The following is a 26,549-nucleotide window of genomic DNA, read 5'->3' on the forward strand; positions in this document are numbered from 1 at the left end:
AATTCTGCATGTAAAAATTTACAGAGGAATTTTGGGTGTTACATAGTCTCAGACATTCGGATGGAAAGACAGATCCGTGAATCCATCTATGGTCCAGAATTGTAAGTTTCAGAGTCTATCTATCTTACGATAAACCTCTCCTTCCTAATTATCAGCGACTTGTTTGAACATGTATCAGTTAGTTTCCATCACGTAAGCCATTTCACTCCCAGACGTGAGCAAAGTTTCATTCTGGTAGATGCCCATGATGCACGACTCAGAGTTGAAGTTAACGGCCCGACAATGTCGGCGAAGAGCACATTGTGAGATGCATTCGATTACTTCGTACATGGTGGTGTTGGCCACGATGTCTTCGGGCGGTATCGGGGAGGCGTTCTCGTAAAGGGTAAAGGTGGCGTCACCATCTATGAAAGTAGGAAAAAGTGGTGGAAATCTAAATTGAATAACAATGGCAGCACATCTATAGGACTGTTAACAAGATTGCATCAAAACATTCTAAAGAAAAGATTACACTGACTAGGGCAGTTTCCTGCTGCGGTTGCCGCGGTGGTTGTCTCCAAGGCGGCTTGCAGTCTTTGTATTTGTGACGAACTCTATATTAATGCGTTCCACCCATCAGCCACTCTCTTCCAGCGTTTAATGTATGTCGGTAGCAATGCATGATTGTGCCGCCGAAAAATGTATAAACACGCCAATCAACAGTAAATTTTCGACACTTTGCGGCAGATCAATAAAGAAGCTCTTTAAAACCAGGAATTGTCTAGTTTTTATTTGATATGTAAAACGTTCACTAAGTCCTGAATACTTACCCAAACAGTGTGGTGAGTAATGCCTTTTCTTCACAATGTTAGTTTCTGTCATTGCAATGTCGTACAGACGTAGACAGGCAAGCCGCGTCCCGGCGTTTGTTGAGGTGCCGATCTTTACATCGGGGAAGGAGCGATGTTTTGTGCCTGTGGACGGGAAAACAAATTGAAAACTCACATAGTCCAGTTTTCACGCCGAATTGAAGATTTACAGTGCGCTTGTTAATGGTGGGATGCTAAGGTTCTTCGAAGCTTTTTTGGCTAATCCTGAACCTAATGTTCTTCCCCCTTTTAATGTAGCCGCGGTAAATCTTGACAAACCGTGGTGGTCAAGATGTTTTCGGCCTTGATCAGGCAGAAAAATTGACATTTGCTCCCTGACCGCACCCTTGTCCCTTCTGTAACCATTCTCACGTGTTCCCATTTCAGCCTCAGTTTTTGGAATGTGTTGATTTACCCTGTTGACACATCTCGTTCTATCAACTTCTACAAAACGTTAAAAATACTTCCACTCTTGAAACAATCACAAAACCCATGTACCGGATTCGGAACACAGGTATACCCGTTGTACGTTGGGCAGACACAGCAAGAGTTTTTGAGGTGTATACTTTGTGACGTTTTTGAATTCCTTACTTGAACTGACGGCGACTTGGTTCACAGCTTGGCATTGATCGTCTACGCAAGCTAGTGCGATCCCATTCAGGTGGTCATAGGACACGGCCAGAAAATACCACTTGCGCACGTGGAGCTTTAGGTCCCAAAAATCCTCTTGTACCAAGAACTGGCCGCTTTCTTTTTCGTAGAGAACCATACGGGGCTGAAAAAGATTACCAGGCTCATGTGAAAATTGTTTGACCCGAGGCTCAAAATGTGGACATTAACAAATTCGCTGATGCAGGCTATCCAAGAACACAACCCCTGGCCCAAGCAAAAAAAACATGAAGAGAGCAATAACAGCGATGGGTCGGAAAGCCACATGCTTGTTAGAAACTCTAACACCAAGATGAAACAAAAAGATTCTGGAGAAACTCAAAACAGAGCCAAACAGAGCAAAAGCCGCGTCACACACGTACCACCATTGACTTAATCACGAGGTGATCCTTGACATACGTAACACTCCGCCAGTCGAAAAAGTAGAAAATCCTAGTATTCTCCAGCCAGACATGCATCATGACAGTGAAGCTCCCGCTTACATCCACAGACTTGTTCCCTTCCCTCTGCTTGATGTAGTAGAATAGATCTTTCGAGAATTCCAAGGACGAGTTGGAATCGCCATCGGGCCCCTCGGCAAATGTCATGACGTCATCTGTCACGTGGTTTCCGCTGCCGGATATATCGCGACCCCTGGTGGCGGAGTTCAGAGGCCATACTCCGATAGGTTTAGCTTCATCTGAAAATAGAAGCAAGGGTAAGGGTGATACAGCATTCAATTTTAGAAGTTTAGACGTGCATGAATAGACACTCTTTCCTGCGTAGACATTCATAACTTCCACATCTGTGTAGCAGTTTTGCGTGACCCCGCCCCCCAAACACGTAAACATGTCCTGTTTAGTATGGTGATGAATTAAAGGAGTCGTTCTTTAGACACCGAACGCCGTCACTACATCAGCCAATAAGAACGCATGATTAGAATCATCCACATGTATTGTAGGACATATTTTTCTACCATCCCGCATTATCGCCTGCATATTTCTGTTACACCCTGTACAGTATGCAATCTGCAACAAAGCACCCGGGTTGCATTGTCAGAACCGAACATGCACTGAACATACTTAGAAATGACGTGGCTTCGGTGACTTGGGTCTTCTGTCCTGAGATAAACAAGATGACCATCCATATTTCGACAATAAACGGAATCATTTTTGGGTACTTTTCCTGTCAAGCAATGCAGATTTCCTCTGGGACGTTCCTGTTAATTCCTATATTACGCTGGAGTTTGTCATATATGGCAATGTAAGTGTCCTCTGGGGGCGCTCCAGTTTGGTCCCATTCCTATGATGGATAGTCGTGTGAGAGAACAGAATTTCTCCAGGGCGTTACGATTAAGTCCTATATTACACTTGATGAGGTCCTGTGTGGCAGTGCAGTTTTCTCTGAAGCGCTCCGCTTTATAGTCCTGCTTTATACTTAATGAAGATTTTCCTATGAAACTAGATATAGTACAGAGCCAAGGATGCCCAACGGATGATGGGCGAGTGACTCTAGTTTCGATGCTGAATGCCTGTTGTGTTCCGTGGGAGTCGTCATATCAATGCTACAACAAAGATCCTACAAAAGGACACTAATTGGTCCTTAAACATGTTATGTAGCCTTAAACAACCAAAAAGCTTTCCTATATTCAAATAGTAGCATAGACAAATGTACTTCTCGCCGACTCAGTGGGAACATCAAATAGAAAATTACAATGCATTGATTGATCGATCAGCAAAACCATATTCAAAGTGCTAAAAGGCAATTAGCTTGAGTTAGGACCGTGGAAAAAAATGTTCCTCGTTTACGAGGTCCAGCACAACATTGTCCCCCTAATGTTAATGTCGTGTTGGCATCCTTGCGGGACAGGGCTAACGTGAGAGGCACTTCCAACTGAGCACCAATAGGGATTTGGGGAGAGCCATCCTCTGATGGTCCCGAATAAGAGACAAAGTGGCGGGGCTAAGCTGTTGGCTCCCGAGTTTAAGATGGTGCAAAATCGACAGCACACAGAAGTTCGTATCACGAAAATGTATCTCCTCAATAAGGAATGTTAACATAGTTCTTTGTAAGATTGTTGATGACCGTCAATCGAACCAAATAGCTAAAACGACGCGCAAACAGGGAGAGGCATCAGAAGTTCTCCACCTTGCTTGTCCTCCATGTGGATCTATGGGGGTCCAAAATTGGGGTCCCTTTAGGTCACGTGATAATATCAATTAACGAGCATGTCGCATCATGCAGCTGGAAATCTCTATATTACATTACTGACATGTTCAGTACCTATCGCGATCCTGCACCACTTGGTAGATGCACATGTAGAACTAAGATTAAGCATATCCCTAACAACTCCACTGTGCCCAGCGTCATTAAAGACTGAGAAAATCCAGATCGATCAAGATCGGTTTGGTACCGTGTAAACGGCCCTATTATCAACCATTTTGCAAATTAATAAGTAATATGATAAAAAAGAGAGTGGAATTGACTTTTATTGCGTAAGCTTTATACATCTGGTGAATGTGAAAGAAATACCTAGTGCAGAAACGAGAACTACCCTCGCATGTGTTCGCATCGACCAGCACGCCTCATTCTTCATTAATACGTTGCTTGGATCGGTCGAGGCGCGTGTGACGCCGATAGAATACGATCTGACAGCAAACCGGACGAAGTCTAGCTGATACAGCGGCACGGAATACCGAGAATTGAAAACGGAGAACTCTTGGAACATTCACGAAGAGTTATACATCTGGTGAATGTGAAAGAAATACCTAGTGCAGAAACGAGAACTACCCTCGCATGTGTTCGCAACGACCAGCACGCCTCATTCTTCATTAATACGTTGCTTGGATCGGTCGAGGCGCGTGTGACGCCGATAGAATACGATCTGACAGCAAACCGGACGAAGTCTAGCTGATACAGCGGCACGGAATACCGAGAATTGAAAACGGAGAACTCTTGGAACATTCACGAAGAGAGGCTATCCTACACAATGAAGGTGGGTCATTGTTTATTTCATATTATTCTGCCGCGAAAAAGGCCCATCGACCATGAAGGTCCCGATGTCACTTGGTCTTTCGTTCATACTATTGTCCGGGCCTATCATTAGACTGTAACATATACGTTTGCCAGCCGCAATAATGCCTTATTTTGGCAAGTGGGGAGGGGGCCATTGCCGGAAAATGGCAATGCGGCTCTGAACGATAGGTCTTCAAGGTCGAAGACGCCATACTTAGCCGTAAAGTCGCCATACTTAACCATCTTTGCCGCTGGCGACCTGCTGTTCAGGGCGATAGTTGATAGACATGGCACATGTTGGAGGTTGGCGGTCTGAGCAAAAATAAACCAGGCTAAATAAAGCCGTTACGAACCAAAAGAACGTGGTATGCAACCACGCGGTCTTTCGTTTGTTACTGGTTTGGCGTGGCTCTAAAAGGCTTCCTCCTACTGTGTGATGGTACTCCTCGAGTTCCTCGAGTCGGGCCCTCAAGCCTTTTGATGGTTGAGCCCGAGACCCAAATAAGGTAAAAAATTACGTCACGAAAAAGGTGTACCGGATATACCAAAGCCCAGAAGACTATTCAAAATGTTAAATTTAAATTCAATACCTCTACTTCAATACTGAATTATTCCATACCAAAGCCTGTCTTATTCGAGTAATATTGAATGTTGAGATTATATGAGCCTTCTGGACTTTCGCACTTATCCTGTACCGATCCATGGGGTGGCGCTGGGGTCTCCAATCAGGGTGTTTCGAATCGGTGGCTACATTCGCACTGATCCGCTCGGGTCCAACTCCAGATCACATCCGAACGCGGCCTGGTTGTCCAAGTTTTATAGTCTTAACATGTCTCAATTACTGTGATATTTCTTGTGGGTGGAGAGTCAGCATCTATACGTAGATTGCGTTAATCCCTCGGGGGCATTTATTGCACACTGGAAACTAATTTCCCTTGGTATTGCGGGTGTCACTGGCATTTGTTTCACATCTGATGAGGCGTTGTACGAGATGCCCAGATATTAATACACGATAAATGCTTTGCGGACATGATCAGACTTTACTCAAAGGAAACTTGCCCTGTTGCATTTTGCCGGGACACTGCATGGCGGCGAGCAGTCAGAGGTCAGAAAAGGTACACGAACGTTGTACCAGCATTCAAATACTGCTAATGCAGGTATAGGCCAGATGAATACTGCTGCTTAAAGGTTGACGAAACTACATGTATGTATGTACTACACTGGTATAAAAGTTACTAAAGGCAACCAACGCTTGGTAACAATGCCGATATATGATAATAAGCCGAGTGCTCCTGTAAATAACGGCCTCGCTTCATGCAACTGAATTTATCGTTATTGTTGTTTAATTACTTTTTGGTTCGCCAGCAATTTAAATTTAAATTTAATTTTTACCTATATGAGTAAGCAGCAATAGGAGTTTTAACAATTCAAATCATATAATTGGAGTGATATTTTGGGAGGTATTCAAAAACGAAATGTATATAGGCCTACATATACTTATATAATATTTTTTGTGTCAACTAGCTAGCTTTTGAGGAATACACAATTCTAATCACGTAACGTTGCGCCATGTCGAGAGAAGATTGTGCGTTACATCGTCACTTTTTACTGGGAATTAACGTGATGACGTAAATGGCCATATAACGCAGAAGTGGCCATACTATACGCGAACGTTAGAGGAAAACGTGGGAATTTCAGACACCAGTGGGTGGGGAATAATGCGTCAGCCACAAACTAAGTTAACATTGCAACTGGGAATAAACTCGTCGGAGATAAACAAATACGAACGCATTTGGCATATTATAACGCACTTTAATCGGATAAATTTAGATTTTACAGATTACTTCACGCAAAGTTTCAATTTCTGAATTATTAATGGCGGTTGCAGAAGCCTGCTGATGTTTGGAGTTAATTTCTGCCCAGGGTTAGCAAATTACGGTGTGCACTGCTGGAAGGTATAAAAGTGAGATATTCAGTGTGCATGCGGTAATATTTGAGTGGAATACTTACTAGTTAAAGTGCCAATGCTTTCAGAAACGAAATTGCACTCCCCGATTTAGTATGAAAGGTTACTCTAAGTTATGCATATTTTAGAGAAAAGTGCACTTATTCGATTGGCTATGCCAAGGCCTTCGTGATAAAACGAACTAAATGTGTGTGAAGGATTGATTTCTTTGGACCTCAAAGAACATTTTAACCGAAATACTGTAGGCCTAACTCTTTAAGGCATGCATTTTGTGATAAAGTTAAGCAACAACCGGCCAAGACGTATAGCTTCTAATGCGAAAACCATAAGAGTCACAGCAGAAAAGAAGTTGCGTTTTCTCAAAAAGACCAGAGTCTTTCACATAAATTTATTTGAAAGATTCTGGTTCAGCTGATCGAAGAATTTGTTCAAGTTCCAGTTGCGCGTGACCCGAGAGAGCTCAGCCCCAATGCTAGTCTTTCGAAACGGGCAGTGGCTTTGGTGTGGGAACTATACGTTCCCTAGTTGCCTAACTCTTTATTTGAAAGACGCTGAAAAGACCAAGGGTGGAGAAGTGATTATGCATCTGAACTCTTCATAAGTACAAATGTACCTACACTGCGAACTGTGTCGGCGTCAAAAGCATTCGTTTCAACCAACATCATGACAGTCAGTTCATCCAGCTCCGGAATAAACAATTAGTTTGACATTGGGCGCGGGAAGTGTTGCGTAAACAATCACCAAGGAAAAACTGGAACGATGAATAATGATACTACCTTTAAAAAATGAGCGTTGCAATGTTATTTAATTTCCCAACAGATGCAATTGCATGAATTAAATATAGGGCTTTATATGAATCGTGACGCATGTGGTCATGGTGTTGGATATAGGGCCAGGGATAACACTAATCTGTTGGGAACAAAAGCTAATTTCATTATTACAGTAGCCTGGTAAAACCACGCGTCTCCCTGCGAGATCTTGTGATATTTGGGTAGTCGATCGCTCCGGTCAACGTAGCAACAATCCAACCTTGCGTCAGGCATTGGAGGAGGCGCGATGACTTGGGACGAGGCTGATAATTACAGGTTAAAAATTATCGTTTATTCGGAAATGGAATGCCACTTCAATCCACGCCAAAATTGCAAATCATAAATATTTAAACGTTACCCATTAAAAGTTGGAAAACGATATATTGTTTGTTGAGTTCTACCAATATAATATACGTCTCTTGGCGACCGCCAGATAAAAAAACCCATTCGTCTCTTCCCGCCTGCTCCGCTTTTGCCCATCGCCCGGAAATTTATAATTTTTTTAATTTCACATAATAACACCACAAGGATGCAGCTTTTCAAACATATTGTCGCAGCCTGTATCAGCTGCCAAGTTGTGACGTCACCGTGCATGATACACTGCGATTGCGTAGTGTAATCTGACTGAAAATGGCCCCAGCCACAAATTCATACTCACTTTGGTGATAAATTACCAAAGATTGACAAATCCGACAACGCAAAACGAAGAAGAACATGCCGCCCTGCGCACATTTGTCAAATACATGTTCATTTAGTTCCTTTTTTAACTGCTCTTACCCTAACGGGTAAAAAGATAAAATTGAAAACATCATGTATCGATGCTGTACATAAAATAAGAGTCGATTAATGTTTGAAAGTACATGTACATGTAATTGTGTACTTCACTGAGGGAAGTGTTGTTAGAAATACAGACACCACTGTTATATGTATAACAAAAGTAGTTTGTTTACAGAGCGCATCATCTATTATTCAGGGTTTATCCATCGCAAATGAGGTTAGAATTGAATTTTCTCTCTTAAGATAATGACAACTCTGTTGTAATTTAAATTCGAGTCGTTTGCATTCAATCCTCGTACTTTGCAAAGTGAATTCGAATACGCAGACGGTCCCAGCGGCGCTAATACTATCTAACAATACATGGAATAGCGAGTTATGTCTCCGCTCATATTTTCAGTTTCAAGTTCTGGTATTTTGTTAGAGGGTTTGCGAGGGGAGGAGGATACGACTGACTCTGGTTTTTCGAGGATGATACATGTGGTTCTCAAGCAGGAAAATGCATGGTGATTGGTTAATCTACACTATCTATTAGGGTGGAGGGTGGGCATTTAATCGACCCCGTGCACACCCGTGGCAAGATTTGCCATCAGTTTGACCATTGGGCTTCCCAGTAACCAGGTTAGAAACACATTGCATTGTCTTTTAAATCGTTTGTACAATGGCAATGATCCGCTATAAAGGCAACAGCTCCTCGTTTAAGTTTCGTATATTTTTCTTAACGAATGAGGTAATTTGCCCCTCGCACCATGCATACAACAAACATAAAATTCTGCTGTCCTGAGGGCGAGTAATCATCCAGCAAGTAAAAACAAAATGGCGTGTGTTTCGTCCGTCCGAATAGAAAAGTGACCCCCGATACGCCTAGTTTTATTTTTATAACAATGAGATCAGCCGGGAACCAACATACAATATTGCTATTAAAAACAATTTGTGGAGAGTCGAAGATACTTGGTTGGTCATAGGATGAGATTAGCAATCTGCTGGTTCCCTGAGCGGAATTCGTAATGGAGCCTAATCTTGTTACCCCGTTTGGGTCCGCGCTAATCGTCCTCTTGGCCTCCACTCTGACGTGAAAAAGTGTCTAACTGCGCCGTAAAGTATAGTCAATATTTCAGCGAGTGCGGAGTGGGCTGGCTGCGTGTGGGTTGTAATACAGAGACACAGGCACAATCATAATTTGTTTCCATTCAATATTCATTGACCACTCTCTCTGGCTATCCCGTAAAGTAGCATATTATTGTACCCAAGTACCGTGTTGCTCCTGTCGCATCAATAAACGATGAAACAGGGATGTTCGACCTTTTACTATACTGTAAACAACCAAATTTTTGCATGACGTTATTTGCCCCTTACCTCACAGTGAAGGAATTCAGGAATGGTGGACAACGTCTTCTCGGACTATTCAATCAAAAGCAATCTAAAGTTCAATTCGTTCTCGTTCTCATAAGCTTCCTTAACCTTCCCATTGATTGAAGTTTCTCAGACGAACTTAGTAATACAATGTACAAGTACATACATGCAATATTGATATACAACCTTAAAGGAGCTGCGGTCACTAAATCTCGTTAAGTTACCAACGGTGGGTTCCAATTCGCCAACATCATCAAGTTTCATCCGCTGACACCATTAACACGTAAAGATCTGATGGTGTTGAAAACGATGATGCCTCCAATGGCTGATTTTCGCCGTTGGGGACGAATTTGAAGTACTCTCTAAGCTTAAGGATTGTTACTGTTGTAATTCCATTTTGAAATAAGGCGAATCGGATAGGACACAGGGGAATGTACCAAGGAGCCACAAAATCTATCAGCAAAAACTCTTGGGATCATTCCCATTATAAAGCAATTGGAGCTTCATCCATTGCCTTCTATTATTCAGTAATCTATTATTCTCAAATAGAACAGCTTCATCAAATCGTGGCGGATGGCCAATGTTTATGTCGTTAAAGTCTAATCTTCTTAGGTAAAAACAGTCATAGTTTCTACCGATGTAAAATGTGTCTGTCTCCTGACGAAAATGTCCATGGAACAAATCATTATTGAGTGAAAATATAGAGCTACAATTGCATTGAATAATATTTCAATTTCCAAGATACTCGGAATGGCCAACAAACCAACACTCATATAATGTCATCTCAGTTGGTGACCGGCATTAACGCCTAATAAGTAACGTTCAGATTCTTCCTTAATGATTATCATATTGACCCTCTACTATTCTATGTCCTACCTTGTCTCATTACAGGCGGTGCACGTCACCTTCGCCTTGACTCTACTCGCCATGACCGTGGCGAGCGCCAAAGAGAGTAGCTTAGATCAGAAGACCACTGGCGTCAAGACACACTCTGTCGAGAGGAAATCCGGCCAAGCTGTTGAGCCGTTAGAAGAACAGGGCATATTCCTTGCCCGGCGGATACACCAGAAGAATGCTGAAGGTGCACTCAAGCGGTTGTCGGGAGAGAAGAGGCCAGGAGAGAATAAGAAACACGAAGGGAAAGACAAGGTGGACGACAAGAGACATGAAACCGACAAGAGACATAAGGTTGAGCAGAGTCATGGCGGTGAAACGCATGCTGGTGATGATAAACGTCTTAGGAATGATAAACGACATGGGGACGACAAGAGACACGGTGGTAAAGAACATGAGGAAGACAAAAGGCATGGGGAAAAAAAGAGACACGAGGATGAAAAGAAACATGAAGGCGATGAGAAACTTCTCTCGGGGCATGATGAAGATGACAAACGCATGTGGAACGATAAAAAACGCGGCAGCGAAAAGCATGAAGAAGACGCCAAACGCCTTTGGAACGATAAACGACATGGTGATGATAAACGAGATGGAAAGAAGGAACACGATGACGACAAAAGGCATGAGACTCAACATGGGAAGGACGATAAACGACAAGGAGATGAAGAAAGACATAGGGAGGATAAGAGGCATGGAGATGATGAAAAACGACTTTGGGATGATAAGAGACACGGAGAGGAAAAGAGGCATGGAGATGAAGAAAAACGTCTCTGGAACGATAAGAGGCACGGTGAGGAGAAGAGGCATGGAGATGATGAAAAACGACTTTGGGATGAAAAGAGACATGGAGAGGAGAAGAGGCATGGAGATGAAGAAAAACGACTTTGGGATGAAAAGAGACATGGAGAGGAGAAGAGGCATGGAGATGAAGAAAAACGTCTCTGGAACGATAAGAGGCACGGTGAGGAGAAGAGGCATGGAGATGATGAAAAACGACTTTGGGATGACAAGAGACATGGAGAGGAGAAGAGGCATGGAGATGATGAAAAACGACTTTGGGATGATAAGAGACACGGAGAGGAGAAGAGGCATGGAGATGAAGAAAAACGTCTCCGGAACGATAAGAGGCATGGAGAGGAGAAGAGGCATGGAGATGATGAAAAAAGGCTTTGGGATGACAAAAGACACGGAGAGGAAAAGAGGCATGGAGATGAAGAAAAACGTCTCTGGAACGATAAGAGGCACGGTGAGGAGAAGAGGCATGGAGATGATGAAAAAAGGCTTTGGGATGACAAAAGACACGGTGAGGAGAAGAGGCATGGAGATGAAGAAAAAAGGCTTTGGGATGATAAGAGGCACGGTGAGGAGAAGAGGCATGGAGATGATGAAAAAAGGCTTTGGGATGACAAAAGACACGGAGAAGAAAAGAGGCATGGAGATGAAGAAAAACGTCTCTGGAACGATAAGAGGCACGGTGAGGAGAAGAGGCATGGAGATGATGAAAAACGACTTTGGGATGACAAAAGACACGGTGAGGAGAAGAGGCATGGAGATGAAGAAAAACGTCTCTGGAACGATAAGAGGCACGGTGAGGAGAAGAGGCATGAAGATGAAGAAAAACGTCTCTGGAACGATAAGAGGCACGGTGAGGAGAAGAGGCATGGAGATGATGAAAAACGACTTTGGGATGACAAGAGGCACGTAGAGGAAAAGAGGCATGGAGATGAAGAAAAACGTCTCTGGAACGATAAGAGGCATGGAGAGGAGAAGAGGCATGGAGATGATGAAAAACGACTTTGGGATGACAAGAGACACGGTGAGGAGAAGAGGCATGGAGATGATGAAAAACGACTTTGGGATGACAAGAGGCACGTAGAGGAAAAGAGGCATGGAGATGAAGAAAAACGTCTCTGGAACGATAAGAGGCATGGAGAGGAGAAGAGGCATGGAGATGAAGAAAAAAGGCTTTGGGATGACAAGAGACATGGAGAGGAAAAGAGGCATGGAGATGAAGAAAAACGTCTCTGGAACGATAAGAGGCATGGAGAGGAGAAGAGGCATGGAGATGATGAAAAACGACTTTGGGATGACAAGAGACATGTAGAGGAGAAGAGACATGGAGATGAAAAAAAACGTCTCTGGAACGATAAGAGGCATGGAGAGGAGAAGAGGCATGGAGATGAAGAAAAAAGGCTTTGGGATGACAAGAGACATGGAGAGGAAAAGAGGCATGGAGATGAAGAAAAACGTCTCTGGAACGATAAGAGGCATGGAGAGGAGAAGAGGCATGGAGATGATGAAAAACGACTTTGGGATGACAAGAGACATGTAGAGGAGAAGAGACATGGAGATGAAAAAAAACGTCTCTGGAACGATAAGAGGCACGGTGAGGAGAAGAGGCATGGAGATGATGAAAAACGACTTTGGGATGACAAAAGACACGGAGAGGAAAAGAGGCATGGAGAAGATGAAAAACGACTTTGGGATGACAAGAGACATGGAGACAATGAAAAACATGGCGAAGAAAAACATACTAAAGACGATAAACGTCTTTGGAATGATAAACGACATGGGAACGACAAGCGACAAGGTGGTAAGGCAGGTGAAGACGATAAGGGACATGGAGATGTTAAAAAAGGTCTTTGGAATGACAAACGACAGGGCTTTGAAATCTACGCGAAGAAAAACAAGAATGCTGCAGAGGCTGTCGCGCAGCTCAAGGAACTTCAGAAGGGCATACATCGCGATGCAAGACGAGATAAAGAAATCCTGACATATTACAAAAGAGGTCAAGGCCATGGCGTTTAAGAGGTCAAGGCCATTGCGTTTAGAAGTTGAATACTGGTCGACTCATGACGTTAAAAGCAATGCGCGGCAATTAGAATCATGTACTCTAGTTTTAAGAAATAATATGCGAATTCACTTTTTATGCAACCTGGGTCATATCGGACGTTTGGATAGACTCTGTGATAGGCTGATTGCGCTGTACATATTTACAATTTTTAAACGATCTCATAATACATAACCACGTGCATGTCCTTGTAATCACTTTTCACACTCATCACGTTGTCTCGAAAGTTGCTTCTCCGTAAACAATTCAAGCGGAGAAAAGTAAATGTCCTACGTCTAATTTAGTCGGCACGCAGCATTCAAACTCAAACTCACAGACTTTATTGTGGAACACTCTTAGAAACAAAGTTTTTTTTATCTTTTGAAGGGGCACACCGTTCGTAAATACTGGTAGTCCAGGAAAGAAATGCATTTATACATAATGACGTACATGTAGAGCAGTTATTACGCTTACGAATTAGCTGAAACTTGGTATGGTATTTCTGTGTCTGTTTACACAGCGGCATTATTGAAATTCATCTTCACTACGTATTTACGCTATTTTAGAAATTTTTCAAATTCAATGACATATTTCAAACATTTAATGAACGGTCTTAAAGTGAAAGTGTGGTCATTAATTTTAACTATATAATGTATTTTTATTCTCTCTTGATGTATAAAATTGTTCACTTTTTAGCTTTTTTAGATCTTTCACTTGTTTCTTTTCTCACGATCTATAATGCAAATAAATGAACTGAAGCAAAGCTGATCTGATCGTTTTACTTGGGAGCAAGTCAAAATCCTTTCAAGGCTAAAAACGAATACTGTTCAGCTCTCCCTGGACCCTCGCTAGAAAGATTGATAAGTCTGTTATCTGGCATCGATCGTTCATCATGTTATAGAACACTAAAGTATAACACTCAAAATATGCTTTCAGAAGTTTAAAAGCAAAACGATTCAAACACATATTCGAAAGTTATCAATAACCGAAATCAGGCAAAACGAGGCTAACAAATAATCCATGATAAAAATGCAATATTGTAACCGATGTGTTTTTGAATTAATAATTTTCAGTGGTATAAACCGAGATACCAATATTGCCAGCCGGTGGGTCGTTTAGATTATGAATTTGGATCGAAGGGTATCTCAAATTATTTGAACTCTGATGTCTAACCCGATTACTTGTTGGCCTATACACGTAAATATGATCAATGAACAAACGGGTTGCATATCAAAGTCACCCTAAATCTAGTTTAACATAGATCGATATTATAAATCAAAACTGACGAAGTTAACCTGTCGAAGTGAGATAGTACACTCTGCATGCCTGTACTTCGTGATGCACTGGACAACTGCATAATATTCGTTTAGGACAGGTTGACGTGACTCATCTTGCTTAATACCTATGTTTTGGATTAAGGAGTTCTTCTTAAATGCAACATGTTTCTGTCGGTTTGACAAGTTAATGTTGTGAAAGGATGTGCCTGAAACCGGTAGCTGGATGTTATGTAGAAGCTGGCTCATAATATGACAACAGTGGGTCGTGCTATTAAGACTTGATGCTGTTTACGTATTTTGGATAAACCACTGCTCACGTCCAGGCGATTTTTTATCAGACGATCTAAAATGTCGGATACGAATCGTTCATCTTTCGTTGAACCTGATAGCCGACGAGGATCGCTTGCCTTCTTCCGGTTCTTGCTGACTTTCGAATATGTGTTTGAATCGACAGGCCACTACGGATGGTTTCAGTGTCTGGTTCTTGTATTGACCTCGATTATCGAATGTTCCATAGGACTAACCTTGTTCACTGTCCTCACGGAAGGCTTGACATTCGGCTGGACGTGGTCGTGTAACACACCTGTCGGTGGCATCTCGAACCTTAATCAGACAGGAGACCAGTGGGATAGACGCGACTGGTGTCCCATCCCTGGTGATGATTGTACAAACCTTACCTTTTTGGGCGAAACAACAACAGTAGCGACAGAAGTATGTTTTGAAAGGGAAGAGTCTATCATACAGGGTGACACAAAAATGCAACCGACAAAAGTGTCCATATAGATCAAAATCGATTGTGTATAGATTCCGAAATTCGTGTATTTCGACGCTATAGTGTGTACATACTTTGTATACTAAGTTATCATTCCCGGAGCTCAACTCGTCTTTGTGGTGTGCCCGTTCGAAAAAAAACCCACCAAAAATCAGGGTTTAGCATGCCTTCCTTGGTAGGCTGTGCCTGTTTATGGCTGAAGTTGTTTTTTCAGATATTTTGTTGATAGGGGTTGTTTGCAGCCATCACGCATTGGCAAACCCCAGATCACAAACCGTTTTATCGATATCTAAATGAATGTGAATCATATGGGCATTTTTATAGGTTCTTTTTTGGTCACGCTGTAAAACTGGAGTGCTCGGTCCAGATTTTACAATTGATTTAATGTTGGATATAAAATAACATGTTTAAACTGGTAGGAAAATTAAGAATTAACGTGTTATAGATAACTAAGGCGGTATACATGTATATGTACAATGTTCATGTAGTTTTGCCCTAACTGTATACACTGATCATGTTTTAACGTATACCTAAAAGGATTCCATCTCCACAAGGTAAATGCTAGTCAGTGTAATGTAGGCCATGTTCCCTTGGTATGACCCTGACACACCTGCTGAGAGGGTGCCAGTCTTGCTGTTACTGGTTCGCAAGCCTACAAACCCAGTCAAGGGGTTTGACCCTCAGATTTTGGATCATCTCCGTCGACCCGGACTTCGTTAGTGCATGGACGGAGTACCTCTGATGGTTCAGAAAGAGTCAAGGGCGGCACCGTGACCTGAAGAGGTTAGACTTGGTCCCCTCTAGGCTTCGTGGCATCACCATTGCCAGCGGCAACTTGTATATGACCGAGGACTAAGACGAATGTTGGTTTACTACGGACTGCATCTGCAGCATACAACTCATCATTATAATCATGCTTACGTGATTTCAGTGGCACCTTATCTGTGAAGACCAACACCTAGTCAGACTGACTACGGTCTTGTTTTTCGCCGGTTCGCTAGGGGGCTCTGTCATTAACGGACAACTCGCCGACGCGTTCGGCCGGCGAAAGATGACGCTGCTATTCTGGACGTTGATGATGATCCTACAGGCTCTCACTGGAGTGTCAACATCATGGATAATGTATCTTACAGTGAGAATCTGTGCCGGCATCTGTGTAGGTAAGTTTGCCGCAATTGGGTTCCTCTGGTGACGAGCACCCCCATGCATTTAATGTCGCCTGTCGAAAATCAAAACCCTTTGGGTAGGTGTTTAAGCAATATATATCAAACCGAATTTTTGTCATTATATCAGGGGCGTTGATAAGTTTTGGGTCAGGGGGGGGGGGGGGGGGCGGCAAATGACACTTTTTGAAAAATTGTAGGCCCCTGTGCCAAGTCTATGCCAATACATGAAAATGGCTCTTTGGCTCACTTGAACTATCTTATTGTTCTAGGGGCATGCACAGCCTCAAACAGTGTGATAGCAGCGGAGTACATGGGATCAAAGGGCCGAGTCTTGGCTGCCCAGAAGTTTGGCCGGTCACTCTCATTACTACTCATGTCGCTTTTCCTCTACTTCATCAAGAACTGGAGGCATCGGGCATTTGCTACCGGCTTGCTGTGGGCACCATCGGCGATAGCTCTCTTCATGTAAGTAGACAAGCGAAGTTAAGTAATATTTGGATACGTATTCATATGAGAGAACGAGTTGGCACAAAGTGTTGATTTCAGAATCATGGTAGGAAAATTGTCACAAGCTTAAATACTTTTTTCAGATACCCTGGAGATAGGCTCCACCTTTTATCAATTTTCCTTTTGTTTTCCACAGATTCCTACCAGAGAGTGCGCGATGGCTCCTGCAGAAAGATCGTACAGCGGAAGCCGAAGCTATCGTCAAGAAGATAGCGAAATACAACCGAAGGTCGCTGCCGAATCTAACTTTTCTTACCCGAATAGCGGAAACACACAAGGAGGAAAGAAAAGGTCATGACCTTTACACCTATTTTGACCTCTTCGCCTCCCGGAAATACGCCGTGAGAACACTGTCATTGCTATTCATCTGGTAAGTGTAACAGTTCATGGTGCGTTTATCTTAGGTCTACCACAGTCAAAAATCGGAGGCTTTACATGTACATCAATATTGGCTTTTATGAAAAATTCTAAATCATCTTGGTCACAATGTTATACTTTCAATAATGGCCTGATTATTTAGTAGCCTCGTTTTGGGTTTTGGTGAGACAGCTATTGTGTCACCTCGATGTAGGTTGGTAAAAATTGTGTTAAATTAAATTGAGCTTGGAGAATTTTGTTTGATATTTGGTTTGTTACGGTATTCGAAAATGTTTATGGGTCATTTGGTTATAATATTACATGTATATACATATATGTCTGTTTTCTCCAGGTTTGCTAAAATTGTCGTGATGACAGGCTTGGAGAACCGTATAACGGAACTCAATATAGCGCTCAAACTTACCGTACTGGGAGCCACCATGTTTATTGGAAAGGGCATCAGTCTTTATTTGGCAAACAGGTAAAAGATGACACTATATTATAGGAGATGACCACTATATTTATGTTTTGGGTGCGCAATCCTGGCTTGGACCCTGTTGTTCAAAGCTCCGCTCTCTGGTTTGGCGGCCGCTTGACCACCGTTATCTTAGCAGATCGCGCCAAGTTCGCTCTGTTAGGCTTAGCGGCCGCTATGCCACCGCTGAGTTAGCGATACCTCAAGGGTTTTGTCCTGGGGTGCTGTCAAGTTTTAGCGGAACCCCAAAGGTTCCGCTTAGTAAAGTAGCGGTCACTAAAGCTTGGCGGTTGCTAAACTAACCAGGCGTTGAACAACCGGGCCCAAGTGTTTCTTAAGTGGAATTGTCTGCTAAATCAAAAATATATGAGCATTCCCTTAGTGCAGAAAATGAAGCTTGCCTTCTTTCTTGCATTGTCTAACAGTGTTACGAAGTACTTGGTGTTATCAATATATTACTGTGTTGCCAACATTCATGACATTTTATCCTACGGTACCTTATTTGGTTTCTTTACAGATTTGGTCGAAAGAAGTCATTCATAGCCAACGTGCTAGTAGTGATGACTATCACATTGTGCATGCTTACTGTTGATGTGCTAGACCTCTACTTCGGCGTCGACTACAAGTTAATCATCCTAACTACTCTAGCTTTAGTGTCCTTGATAGCCATGACTGGGCTTAACATGTTGGCATTCTGTTTCGTTATGGAGACGTATCCAACTCTACTTCGGTAAGCACTCGCATTTATCGTGACGATAATCATTGCATACAGTGTACCGTCTTTGTGCAACATGTTTCGTTCATGATTTCTATACGTTATCATGAACCAAACACGAAACAAGAGGATGTTGTGTAGATAGTCATGAAAACGTCAATCTACATCAGAAGGAGCGTATTGGACCCCAACATAAACACAGGAAGCCGCCAGCTACCTACATGTAGGCTAAAGTTAATTTAAAAGTCAAGGTTTACCAAAGGCTGGAGAAGTTATCACCCAGTTTCTTTGCACTTTCTGTTCGGAAACCTTTCAGTAGACGCAGATGGGCTGCTCATCAGCAGCGCTACAACCTGGAAGCAAGCTCTCATATCAGACCCCGGGGTAAAAATGTTACTGTTAACGGAAGTGACCGTTGCATTTAATTTTTCCAGGTCAACGGCGAATGGGGTGGCAAACACATTCGGTGAAATTGGTGGCATCATTGCTTTCTATGTGCCTTTATTGGTGAGTCTGACAATGGCATTACTGGACATTTGGAAACTAGCGCGCAGGATAAGTTTTCACCTCGATTCGATATCCCTTTCAGCTTGATAATCGTAACAAAATCGTTGCACCTTTTGGCAGCAACGAATTCCGAAACGATTAGAAAGCGGCGAATGGTTGCTATTCGCTAAGCGAATTTATGCAAATAATTTGGGGATGAAAGCTGGGGACCCATACTCCTGGGTGGAGATAAGTAATTAGGGTTGTGGCTTTTTCAGCGACACTGACATTTAACGTTTGATTCATCAGTCTCTCCTTATTATTTGAATAAGCATTATACATACGGAGCTCTGAGAAAACGTTATTTATTACATTTTAGGATGTGTACCATATATCCATACCGTACGTAATAATTTTCATCCTTGCTGGAATATCCACCATATTGGTTCGCGTCGTCATGCCGGAAACCAGAGATCGAGACCTCCTGGAGGAGCTTCCGCAAGGAGAACAAGATGGCTGCTGCACTGGCCGATGTAACCGAAAGTGCTGGTGCTCTGCCGGCTCGTCCGACGGCATCACATATGAACCGGAGGGCGAACATAAGCGAGACTACAATAGGGACTATGTAGTGCTTGACTTCACCCAGAAACGAACATCAGAAACACCTTGCTGACTTATATCATAATATAATTTGATAATTTAACAAAATGATCATTAATATCTGATTCAATGCCATGTGACGTGCGTATATACACACGTGTTTGGTGAATGAGCAGTATGCATTGGGTGAGACCTATTTTGGCGGTACTGTACAGAATTGTAATGCGATATCATGGGTTAACACGGTTACTGCCCTTCCGGTGATTTTATGTCTCGCCTCGATTCGACTGCAATCTTCAGCGGATACATTTTAATACTCAAGGAGGTCATTAAACCCTGGCTTGTCTACATGGGCTTGTCACCCTTCTAATAATTTCTCGTCTATACTGTACATTTCTTCCTTGGACGTCATAACAGCATACAAGGCTGATAGTCAGCCATGATTTCCATCTTTCCATCGCACATCGGATTTGATTGGCATGGGCACACATGCAATGTACATGCACAGAATACAAATATTCACAGTGCACTTCACAGAGGCACTTTGCTATCTTGCGTCAACAACATGGAATCCAATTTTCTTCCTATTCAAAAAGAACCTATTTTCTGCCAGACACCCAACGATATAGTCAGTTTTACCGATGAAAAACCCACTCGTCAACGTCACTGATGACGTCACTAAATCGGTTGAGTTGTCAATTTGAGTTTGTATCACAGTGTCATTGATTGTTTGCAAATTAGTCCATGCTGGATCACCGATCAAAGGATCAAGCACGAAGACGGAGTCGGTTTGATTCGTTGTCATTGGGATGTGGAAGAAGCGAATCGTCGGTAGAGGGTGACCAATAGCTTTGCATGTCAGAGTGGCCTAAAAAGAAACATTGAAGATATACAAAATCAGTAAATAAATGATAAATGATTAGCATATACTCACAGAAATTATGGCACGTTTGCCGGCTGTACTTACTCTAATCATGAGAATATCCACTGTGAAGAGTGGTTGATGTAGTCATCATTTCACTCCCATGTGACCAAACCTGCTTGCAGAGGAGACAACTCACGGACTAAAATTATTCCTTCGGTCACGGTTTAGAGCAGTTTAACGATTTAGGAGCATATATTCTTGCGAGAATTTTTGTTTTATGTGAAGTGAGCACTTAACTTATCACGAAAGAGCTTTTAACTCTGCTCACAAAATATCACTAAGTAACAAAGAAAGCCCTTTTCTGGCCTATATATTTGCATTCTATGTACATGTACATGTACATGCACTATCAATGACCATCGAAATCTGGATTCAAAAGAAACATTACCGTTGTCTGTGGTGGTACATCATACCATAATACTGTCGTCTCCGCAATGTCGCTGTCGGGCCTGGGCACGCCCTTTATGTAGAACTCTAGCAACTTCACGGGCCTGTACAGCACTATTTTCAAGGTGAAGCTGGACTCCCCAAAGTCATTCTTAGCCCCTACTAAATAATACTCCGGTTTATCTAGTTGAGGATTCTTAATTTGGAAAGTTTTTACAATGTAACTTCCTGATAAGGGTCTCCCGGATTTTGCGGGTTTCATGACAACCGCTTTGTTGTATTCACGGCCTCGCAACGCATGCAGTGACACGTTTGGCCGCGGATTACCGCTTGTCATGACTCGGATACAGTTTGAAATGTTCTCGACTGCAGCCAATTCTTGAACGCCGTCGTTTTTGGTGCGTTCGATACGCGGTGACATCATATCACTACAGCTCTCCACTCTGATGGCGGGCGGTTGTTTTGAACAGGCTGCGGCCTGGATGTCCGTGTATACCTCGGTTTTGATCGCCGTAAACTGACTCGTATACAGAATGAAACCAACAGCGAATAAACCAGTGTTATTTTTGTTTACATTCTTAAATGCTATCTGGCTGCGAACAGTGACAAATCTTGCATTCTTATTTGTTGTGACGCCTGATGATGTTGACACATCGGCATGGTAATTGTCTTTAGCCTTAGAATGTACGCTCCGGATATGCTCTCCGTCGGCCCACGACACACGCACGAATGTCCCGCCGAAGATTTTTCGGAATGATTCGGTTTTCTTCGTATTGTTCCGTAACTTTGCAACGAATTTTAAAGAGAGTTTCCCACCCGCAGTAACGGCATACGTCGGTAGCGGGGCTTTTATGATTTTAGGTAAAGTTACAATCGTGCCTATAAGCTCCAGAGGGTCAAAGTTCATGATCACCGTGTTGCATGGTGTGCGCTGCATGAGGTGCAATGAAAAGTTGTCGGTGCCATTTCGTGCTGGTGTTCTACGCATGCGTAGGATCACTGTATATTTTCCATTATCTGCCAGGTTGAGTTTTGAGGTATAGCCTCGTTGCCCTGCAATGAAAATGCATAGATAGATGATTTGCTTTCTTCTCATCTAGAGATATCCGAACCTCACAATTAAAATTGGATCCTGATGTGAAAATAACAACTACATGTACGGTGATCTTGCAAGAAAAGAGCATGTCATCACATCGAACTCGCCACTCTAACACCATCTGCACCAAACGTTTGGAATTTTAGAGATCGACCATTGGCCCTGCAACACTGAGCCAATGTATGATCACCATACAAATGGGAGAGTTTCAATCCATACATTATTTTTGGCGTACACCGGATTGGTGTGGGACGGTCACCCGCAAGAACACACAGGCCGAAAATCAAGATTCAGAACTGGTTTAAGCTTTAACTAAAACTAGTTCTGACTGCTTAAATTCAGTTTCGTAAAAATGAACTACTGAATTCTTACATGAAAATTCTTGTTTAAGATCCTCACCCAGAATCGTACAAGAATCTTGTAAAAAAATTCTACAGGCGCATGTATAAAAGTCTTACAAGAATCTTGAAAAAATGTACCGGCACATATACAAGAAACTGAAAATTCTTAACTGAAAATCTTATCGGGAGGTTTCACTCAATAGTTATTGTTTCTTAGAGGACGATCGCACATTGTCATCAATTCAATTCAATTCAATTCAAAAATCCTCCCCTCATCACTTACTTGTTGCCGGAATGAGGTACGATACGCTCGACCTGCCCCCTATCGTGTAACCTTGCCTCTCCTCCCAGTAACCCCGAATGGGGTATTCTGAATTGACGAACACCTTGATGACGCCGGGTTTCCCTGTGACGAGGTTTGAGGTCGCGCCCAGGATAGTCGGGAGTTGTAGTGGGAAGACGCATGGTTTGGATTTTAACTCGGGGAGTGCCATCTTGGATTGCCATTTTTCGAATGATGAGGTTCCATACTGAAGTGATAAAAGAAATGCTGGTCATTAGTACTTGGTGATTGATTAACAATCTTAGTAATATTTCATAAAGAAGATTTGCCCTCCGACGGATAGGAAGGAAGGTAGCAAGAAACACCAAACCAAAAACAGAATCAAGAATACAACATGAAAACGTATACAGTTTCGTATACACTGTACATGTACATGCACATTGTATATGTACAAGATTCTTTCAAGGTTCTGGTTTGAGATGTTTGACAAGAATGTTCTACTCAATAGTGTCGGAAAACGATATTCAAATTTGATCTTATTTCTTAACGTACATCAACGATAGCAAACCGGTTAAATGCTCGTTAATGCGGTATTTTCACCTCCTTCTCAGCTTACACTTTACACAGCTTCATTCATACACCAGATGATCTATCAGGCTTTCTTTCCATCCTTTCAAATCCACTTGGAAATAATACCCTTGCTGGGCTGTCCAGGTGCTTCACTTTAAAAGTAGCATGTTTCCCGCGATTTCTCGCAGCTAACTCTACCGGCGGGTAGTTAAGCGCCGGTAAGATGTTTTCTACTCTCTGTTATCTGTGATTATTTTCTCTCGGTAACCTAAGAAGTTAATGCTGTTTTCTCGAACGATGTTAGAGATTCAACTGGTAGCAGCGTTGAGATATGTGTCAAACAGGTTGGAATTTTTGCCCGAAGGGTATAGGCCTTGGAATCATTCGTGGAATGCATCAGTATTCGTTTTTGGCTGTGTGTTGTACCAGATGATATCAAGTGGGATCTATAGGCATCTTATAGGAACAGTAACATCATTGATTTTATGCAGCAGTAGGCTAGTTACAGAGGCGCCTAACTGACACTTACAGTGACGTTATGAGGGTGACAGACTACTTCCATAAGACTATGGTACATGTATATGTATATCATAAGAATCATTTATGGAATGCATCAATATTCGTTCTTGGCTGCATGCTCTTTCGTCTAAACTGTATCAGATGATATATATCAAGCAAGATTTATAGGCATTTATCTCATATGACCAGTACAGAACAGTGATTTGATGCAGTGGTAAAGGCTAGTAACAGAGGCGCCTGACTGAATCTCATATAGTAGTTAGAGATGCTGTTATGAACAATATATAGGGTATATATATCTACGAAACTGAACCCCTTAGCTAAGAATGTTAACATAATGATGTCGGGTTTTCTAGTCCCAATCAAAGGCGTGGAAATGGAAGGATGTGATTTGCCCAAGATCACAAGCAGTTAGTCCGTCAGCTCATATCTCTATTGACATGTCAAATACGATGGGAGGGACAAATATGACACTAAGTCTGTGATGTCATACTATTTCAAATTACAAATGCTTTAATCAATTACGTATTGTACACTGCAATAGTTCACAATAATGTACATAGCCGTATGTACATGTATACTAGTAATTATTGCTGTTAGGAGTATGAAGTCGGGCGACACTTTCAAAGAAAAAAGTTGAACTTGTCTGGCACATTAATTGAAAGATTGATCAATTGCGCAGTGTATTTTCACCATTTATTGTAACAAAATAATAGAGCTTGATTACCAAGAATGTTCCTTGGGGTGGTATCAATTTTGTAGTATGTACATATTTCGTGTACATGTAGCTGCTAAGTAGTATATGATTTTCTAAAAAATATAACATTATTCGTGACTACAGGTCCTGCAGGATATCATCGTTTTTATCAACTCATAGTTTTGATTATGTTACCTAAATCTATCTGTGCATTGCTGGGAAAATGTATACCAGTGTAACGCTTTTGGTTGTCCCCCATATCCCAGTCAATATTCCATGCACTGCAAAAACAGCAAAAGAGACCGTGACTTTTTTGATAACGCACTGGCTATTCGAACCGCCACGGTGCATGGGGCCATTGTTTCCGGTCGTATTCGCACCGTCAGAAACAACCAATGAGAGCGCTTATTACAAATGACCCGGTTCCTTATAGCGTCCCCAAACCATAAATGGAAACACTCAGAAATGCAGGTAAACACTGAAAAACGTTTACACCTGGTTTTGATTTGATTGAAAAATGGAGGCAAAAAGCATCAATTTCAATTCACGTATGATATGATTCGGTCTCCTCCCAGCTCACCTCCATCCTGAGGAAATCAGGGGTTAATGTTCGCTTCTCCGGCCCTGCGCGAAGCGAACATCAACCACTGATTTCTTCAGGAATGCCTTCTCTCCTGTTCGTCACCCTGATCACGATGGCGGAGCGATGGCATAGGAGTTTGCATTTCCGTATCTTGAGTTGGCTTTTGGCTATGATTAACAGGTGAAAGAGATTTCCCCATTGAATTTTTCTGCGGTCTATTAAGATTCGTTTTCCGCCTCTGATGAAGCTGGAGATTAATTTCTTTGTGGTTTGATCTGCAGGTAGAAAATAATGAACTGCGTTTTCTGGTTAAATAAAACGATCAAAGATCGCGCATTTACTCTTACGAGGAGTGTTTTGATAGGTTAATCCTGTTTGACCTATGTTATCATATTCGGTTGCTCCCATCTGATTCACCTGACGAGTATTAATATATAGAGAATAGTCTTCAGTGCAGTGCCCGCCGGTCGTTATCTTATCGTGGTCCTTCACTGCTAGCTCTGCTAGATATAAAAAGTGGTGTCGACATGGGTGTATCGGGGAAGCAAACTCTGGCGTGGGGATATCCCCTCCGCAAAATACGGCCCTGGTCATGTGGCGTTGGACTTCGCTTTGATGGTAACACCAGTAAATTTCGACTTGAGAAGTTACAATGTAATGTATGGCTCCGTATGTCCATATACAGATAGCGAGCAGCCAAGCTTGGAAGTATCACGGAAGTGTGAGTGTACGAAAGTGCGCCGTGTTAGTTTGATCACGGTGGTCTTTGTACGAAGCTCTATCTGAAATCGCATCGTTTTCATGTTGGTGTACGAATGGTCATTCTTGCAAGTAAAATCACAGTGGCCGTGTTAGTGAACGAAAGCTTCATGCACGTCAGCATAAACGCTTCTCCTTGCAAGCGTCACACAGTGTAGGAAAGCCTCCCCTTGGAATATTCAACATCACCTCTGGATCCAAATATGTAACACCCCGACATTCCGTGAGAGTTCAGTGACTTTCAGCACCACGTATGGCGCATACGAGTAAGTGTTACGACGGAAGTCGGACATAAAAGGAGCTTCAGCATCGATAACCCATCCGTGTACAACTCTTGAACAGGTCACGAGACGGTGGCGATGAAAATGCCTCAACAACCCAACTTGACAAACGAAAGCATCTTAAACGTAATGCAAATGCAAGTAAACCTGTTCGATATCATGCGTACTGCCTCCCGCATGAAATACAGTTCTTGCGGTTTTCCCTATATTCATTGGTACAACGTGTCGCCCAAACTATACACGATGGTACGTTACAATAAGTCTCTATCCGCATGCTTAACTGACCCAAAAGTAAAGTTCCTACCTTTAGTGTCAGACACACCACTCCGATCCCGATCACTACGAGGGTAATCCCAAGTACAATGTACCGCGCTCGTCTCCCCATCACCATCCTTCATGACGCAATTAAGTTACCCTTCAAACTCTTTGACCAATCCACTTGCAACCACTTTCTCCATTAGCGCGCAAGGTAGCACTTCTTGATATCGCTGATTAACTGTAATGAATTTTCAAATCGCTCAATATCCATCCACGTCTACTGCAGAAGTAGTCCCAGAACATAATATGTTGGCACGTTAATAACTTACCAGCGAGTGAGATTGGCGTTTGATCAAAA

General features: G+C 42.5%; 4 protein-coding genes across 4 annotated transcripts; 2 read left to right on the forward strand and 2 right to left on the reverse strand.

Annotated features, from left to right (window-relative positions):
- Positions 1-14,971, reverse strand: LOC135499492 (uncharacterized). Its single transcript, XM_064790263.1, has 5 exons — positions 14,939-14,971; positions 1,880-2,196; positions 1,440-1,623; positions 810-953; positions 1-404 (listed from the first exon to the last, which is right to left on the reverse strand). The coding sequence occupies exons 2-5, from the start codon at positions 2,102-2,104 to the stop codon at positions 175-177; spliced, it is 783 nt and encodes a 260-aa protein (XP_064646333.1). The 5' UTR covers positions 2,105-2,196; positions 14,939-14,971; the 3' UTR covers positions 1-174.
- LOC135499489 (golgin subfamily A member 6-like protein 25) lies at positions 4,336-13,879 on the forward strand. Its single transcript, XM_064790259.1, has 2 exons — positions 4,336-4,491; positions 10,305-13,879. Exons 1-2 carry the CDS (start codon positions 4,486-4,488, stop codon positions 13,113-13,115), a joined length of 2,817 nt encoding a protein of 938 aa, XP_064646329.1. The 5' UTR covers positions 4,336-4,485; the 3' UTR covers positions 13,116-13,879.
- On the forward strand, positions 14,439-20,321 carry LOC135499490 (solute carrier family 22 member 15-like). Its single transcript, XM_064790261.1, has 8 exons — positions 14,439-15,125; positions 16,118-16,346; positions 16,622-16,817; positions 16,996-17,229; positions 17,569-17,697; positions 18,209-18,421; positions 18,841-18,913; positions 19,272-20,321. The coding sequence occupies exons 1-8, from the start codon at positions 14,763-14,765 to the stop codon at positions 19,563-19,565; spliced, it is 1,731 nt and encodes a 576-aa protein (XP_064646331.1). The 5' UTR covers positions 14,439-14,762; the 3' UTR covers positions 19,566-20,321.
- LOC135499491 (uncharacterized) lies at positions 20,040-26,418 on the reverse strand. The gene is made up of 4 exons (XM_064790262.1): positions 26,238-26,418; positions 22,525-22,771; positions 20,806-21,857; positions 20,040-20,360 (listed from the first exon to the last, which is right to left on the reverse strand). The coding sequence occupies exons 1-4, from the start codon at positions 26,322-26,324 to the stop codon at positions 20,040-20,042; spliced, it is 1,707 nt and encodes a 568-aa protein (XP_064646332.1). The 5' UTR covers positions 26,325-26,418.
- Between the last annotated feature and the right edge of the window lie 131 nt (positions 26,419-26,549).

The sequence above is a fragment of the Lineus longissimus genome, chromosome 15 (assembly GCF_910592395.1).
Source record: "Lineus longissimus chromosome 15, tnLinLong1.2, whole genome shotgun sequence".
In the NCBI taxonomy this organism is placed as follows: domain Eukaryota; kingdom Metazoa; phylum Nemertea; class Pilidiophora; order Heteronemertea; family Lineidae; genus Lineus; species Lineus longissimus.

Coding starts and splice junctions, on each gene's coding strand:
- LOC135499490 (XM_064790261.1), top strand. CDS start 14,763: ATGTCGGATACGAATCGTTCATCTTTCGTTGAACCTGATAGCCGACGA. Junction 18,422..18,840: donor ACGTATCCAACTCTACTTCG/GTAAGCACTCGC, acceptor TAATTTTTCCAG/GTCAACGGCGAATGGGGTGG. Junction 18,914..19,271: donor CTTTCTATGTGCCTTTATTG/GTGAGTCTGACA, acceptor ATTACATTTTAG/GATGTGTACCATATATCCAT.
- LOC135499491 (XM_064790262.1), bottom strand. CDS start 26,324: ATGGTGATGGGGAGACGAGCGCGGTACATTGTACTTGGGATTACCCTC. Junction 22,772..26,237: donor TGGTGTGTCTGACACTAAAG/GTAGGAACTTTA, acceptor TTATCACTTCAG/TATGGAACCTCATCATTCGA. Junction 20,361..20,805: donor ATGTACCACCACAGACAACG/GTAATGTTTCTT, acceptor GTTTCTTTTTAG/GCCACTCTGACATGCAAAGC.
- LOC135499492 (XM_064790263.1), bottom strand. CDS start 2,104: ATGACATTTGCCGAGGGGCCCGATGGCGATTCCAACTCGTCCTTGGAA. Junction 1,624..1,879: donor TCGTGATTAAGTCAATGGTG/GTACGTGTGTGA, acceptor AATCTTTTTCAG/CCCCGTATGGTTCTCTACGA. Junction 954..1,439: donor CCAAGTCGCCGTCAGTTCAA/GTAAGGAATTCA, acceptor TCCCGTCCACAG/GCACAAAACATCGCTCCTTC.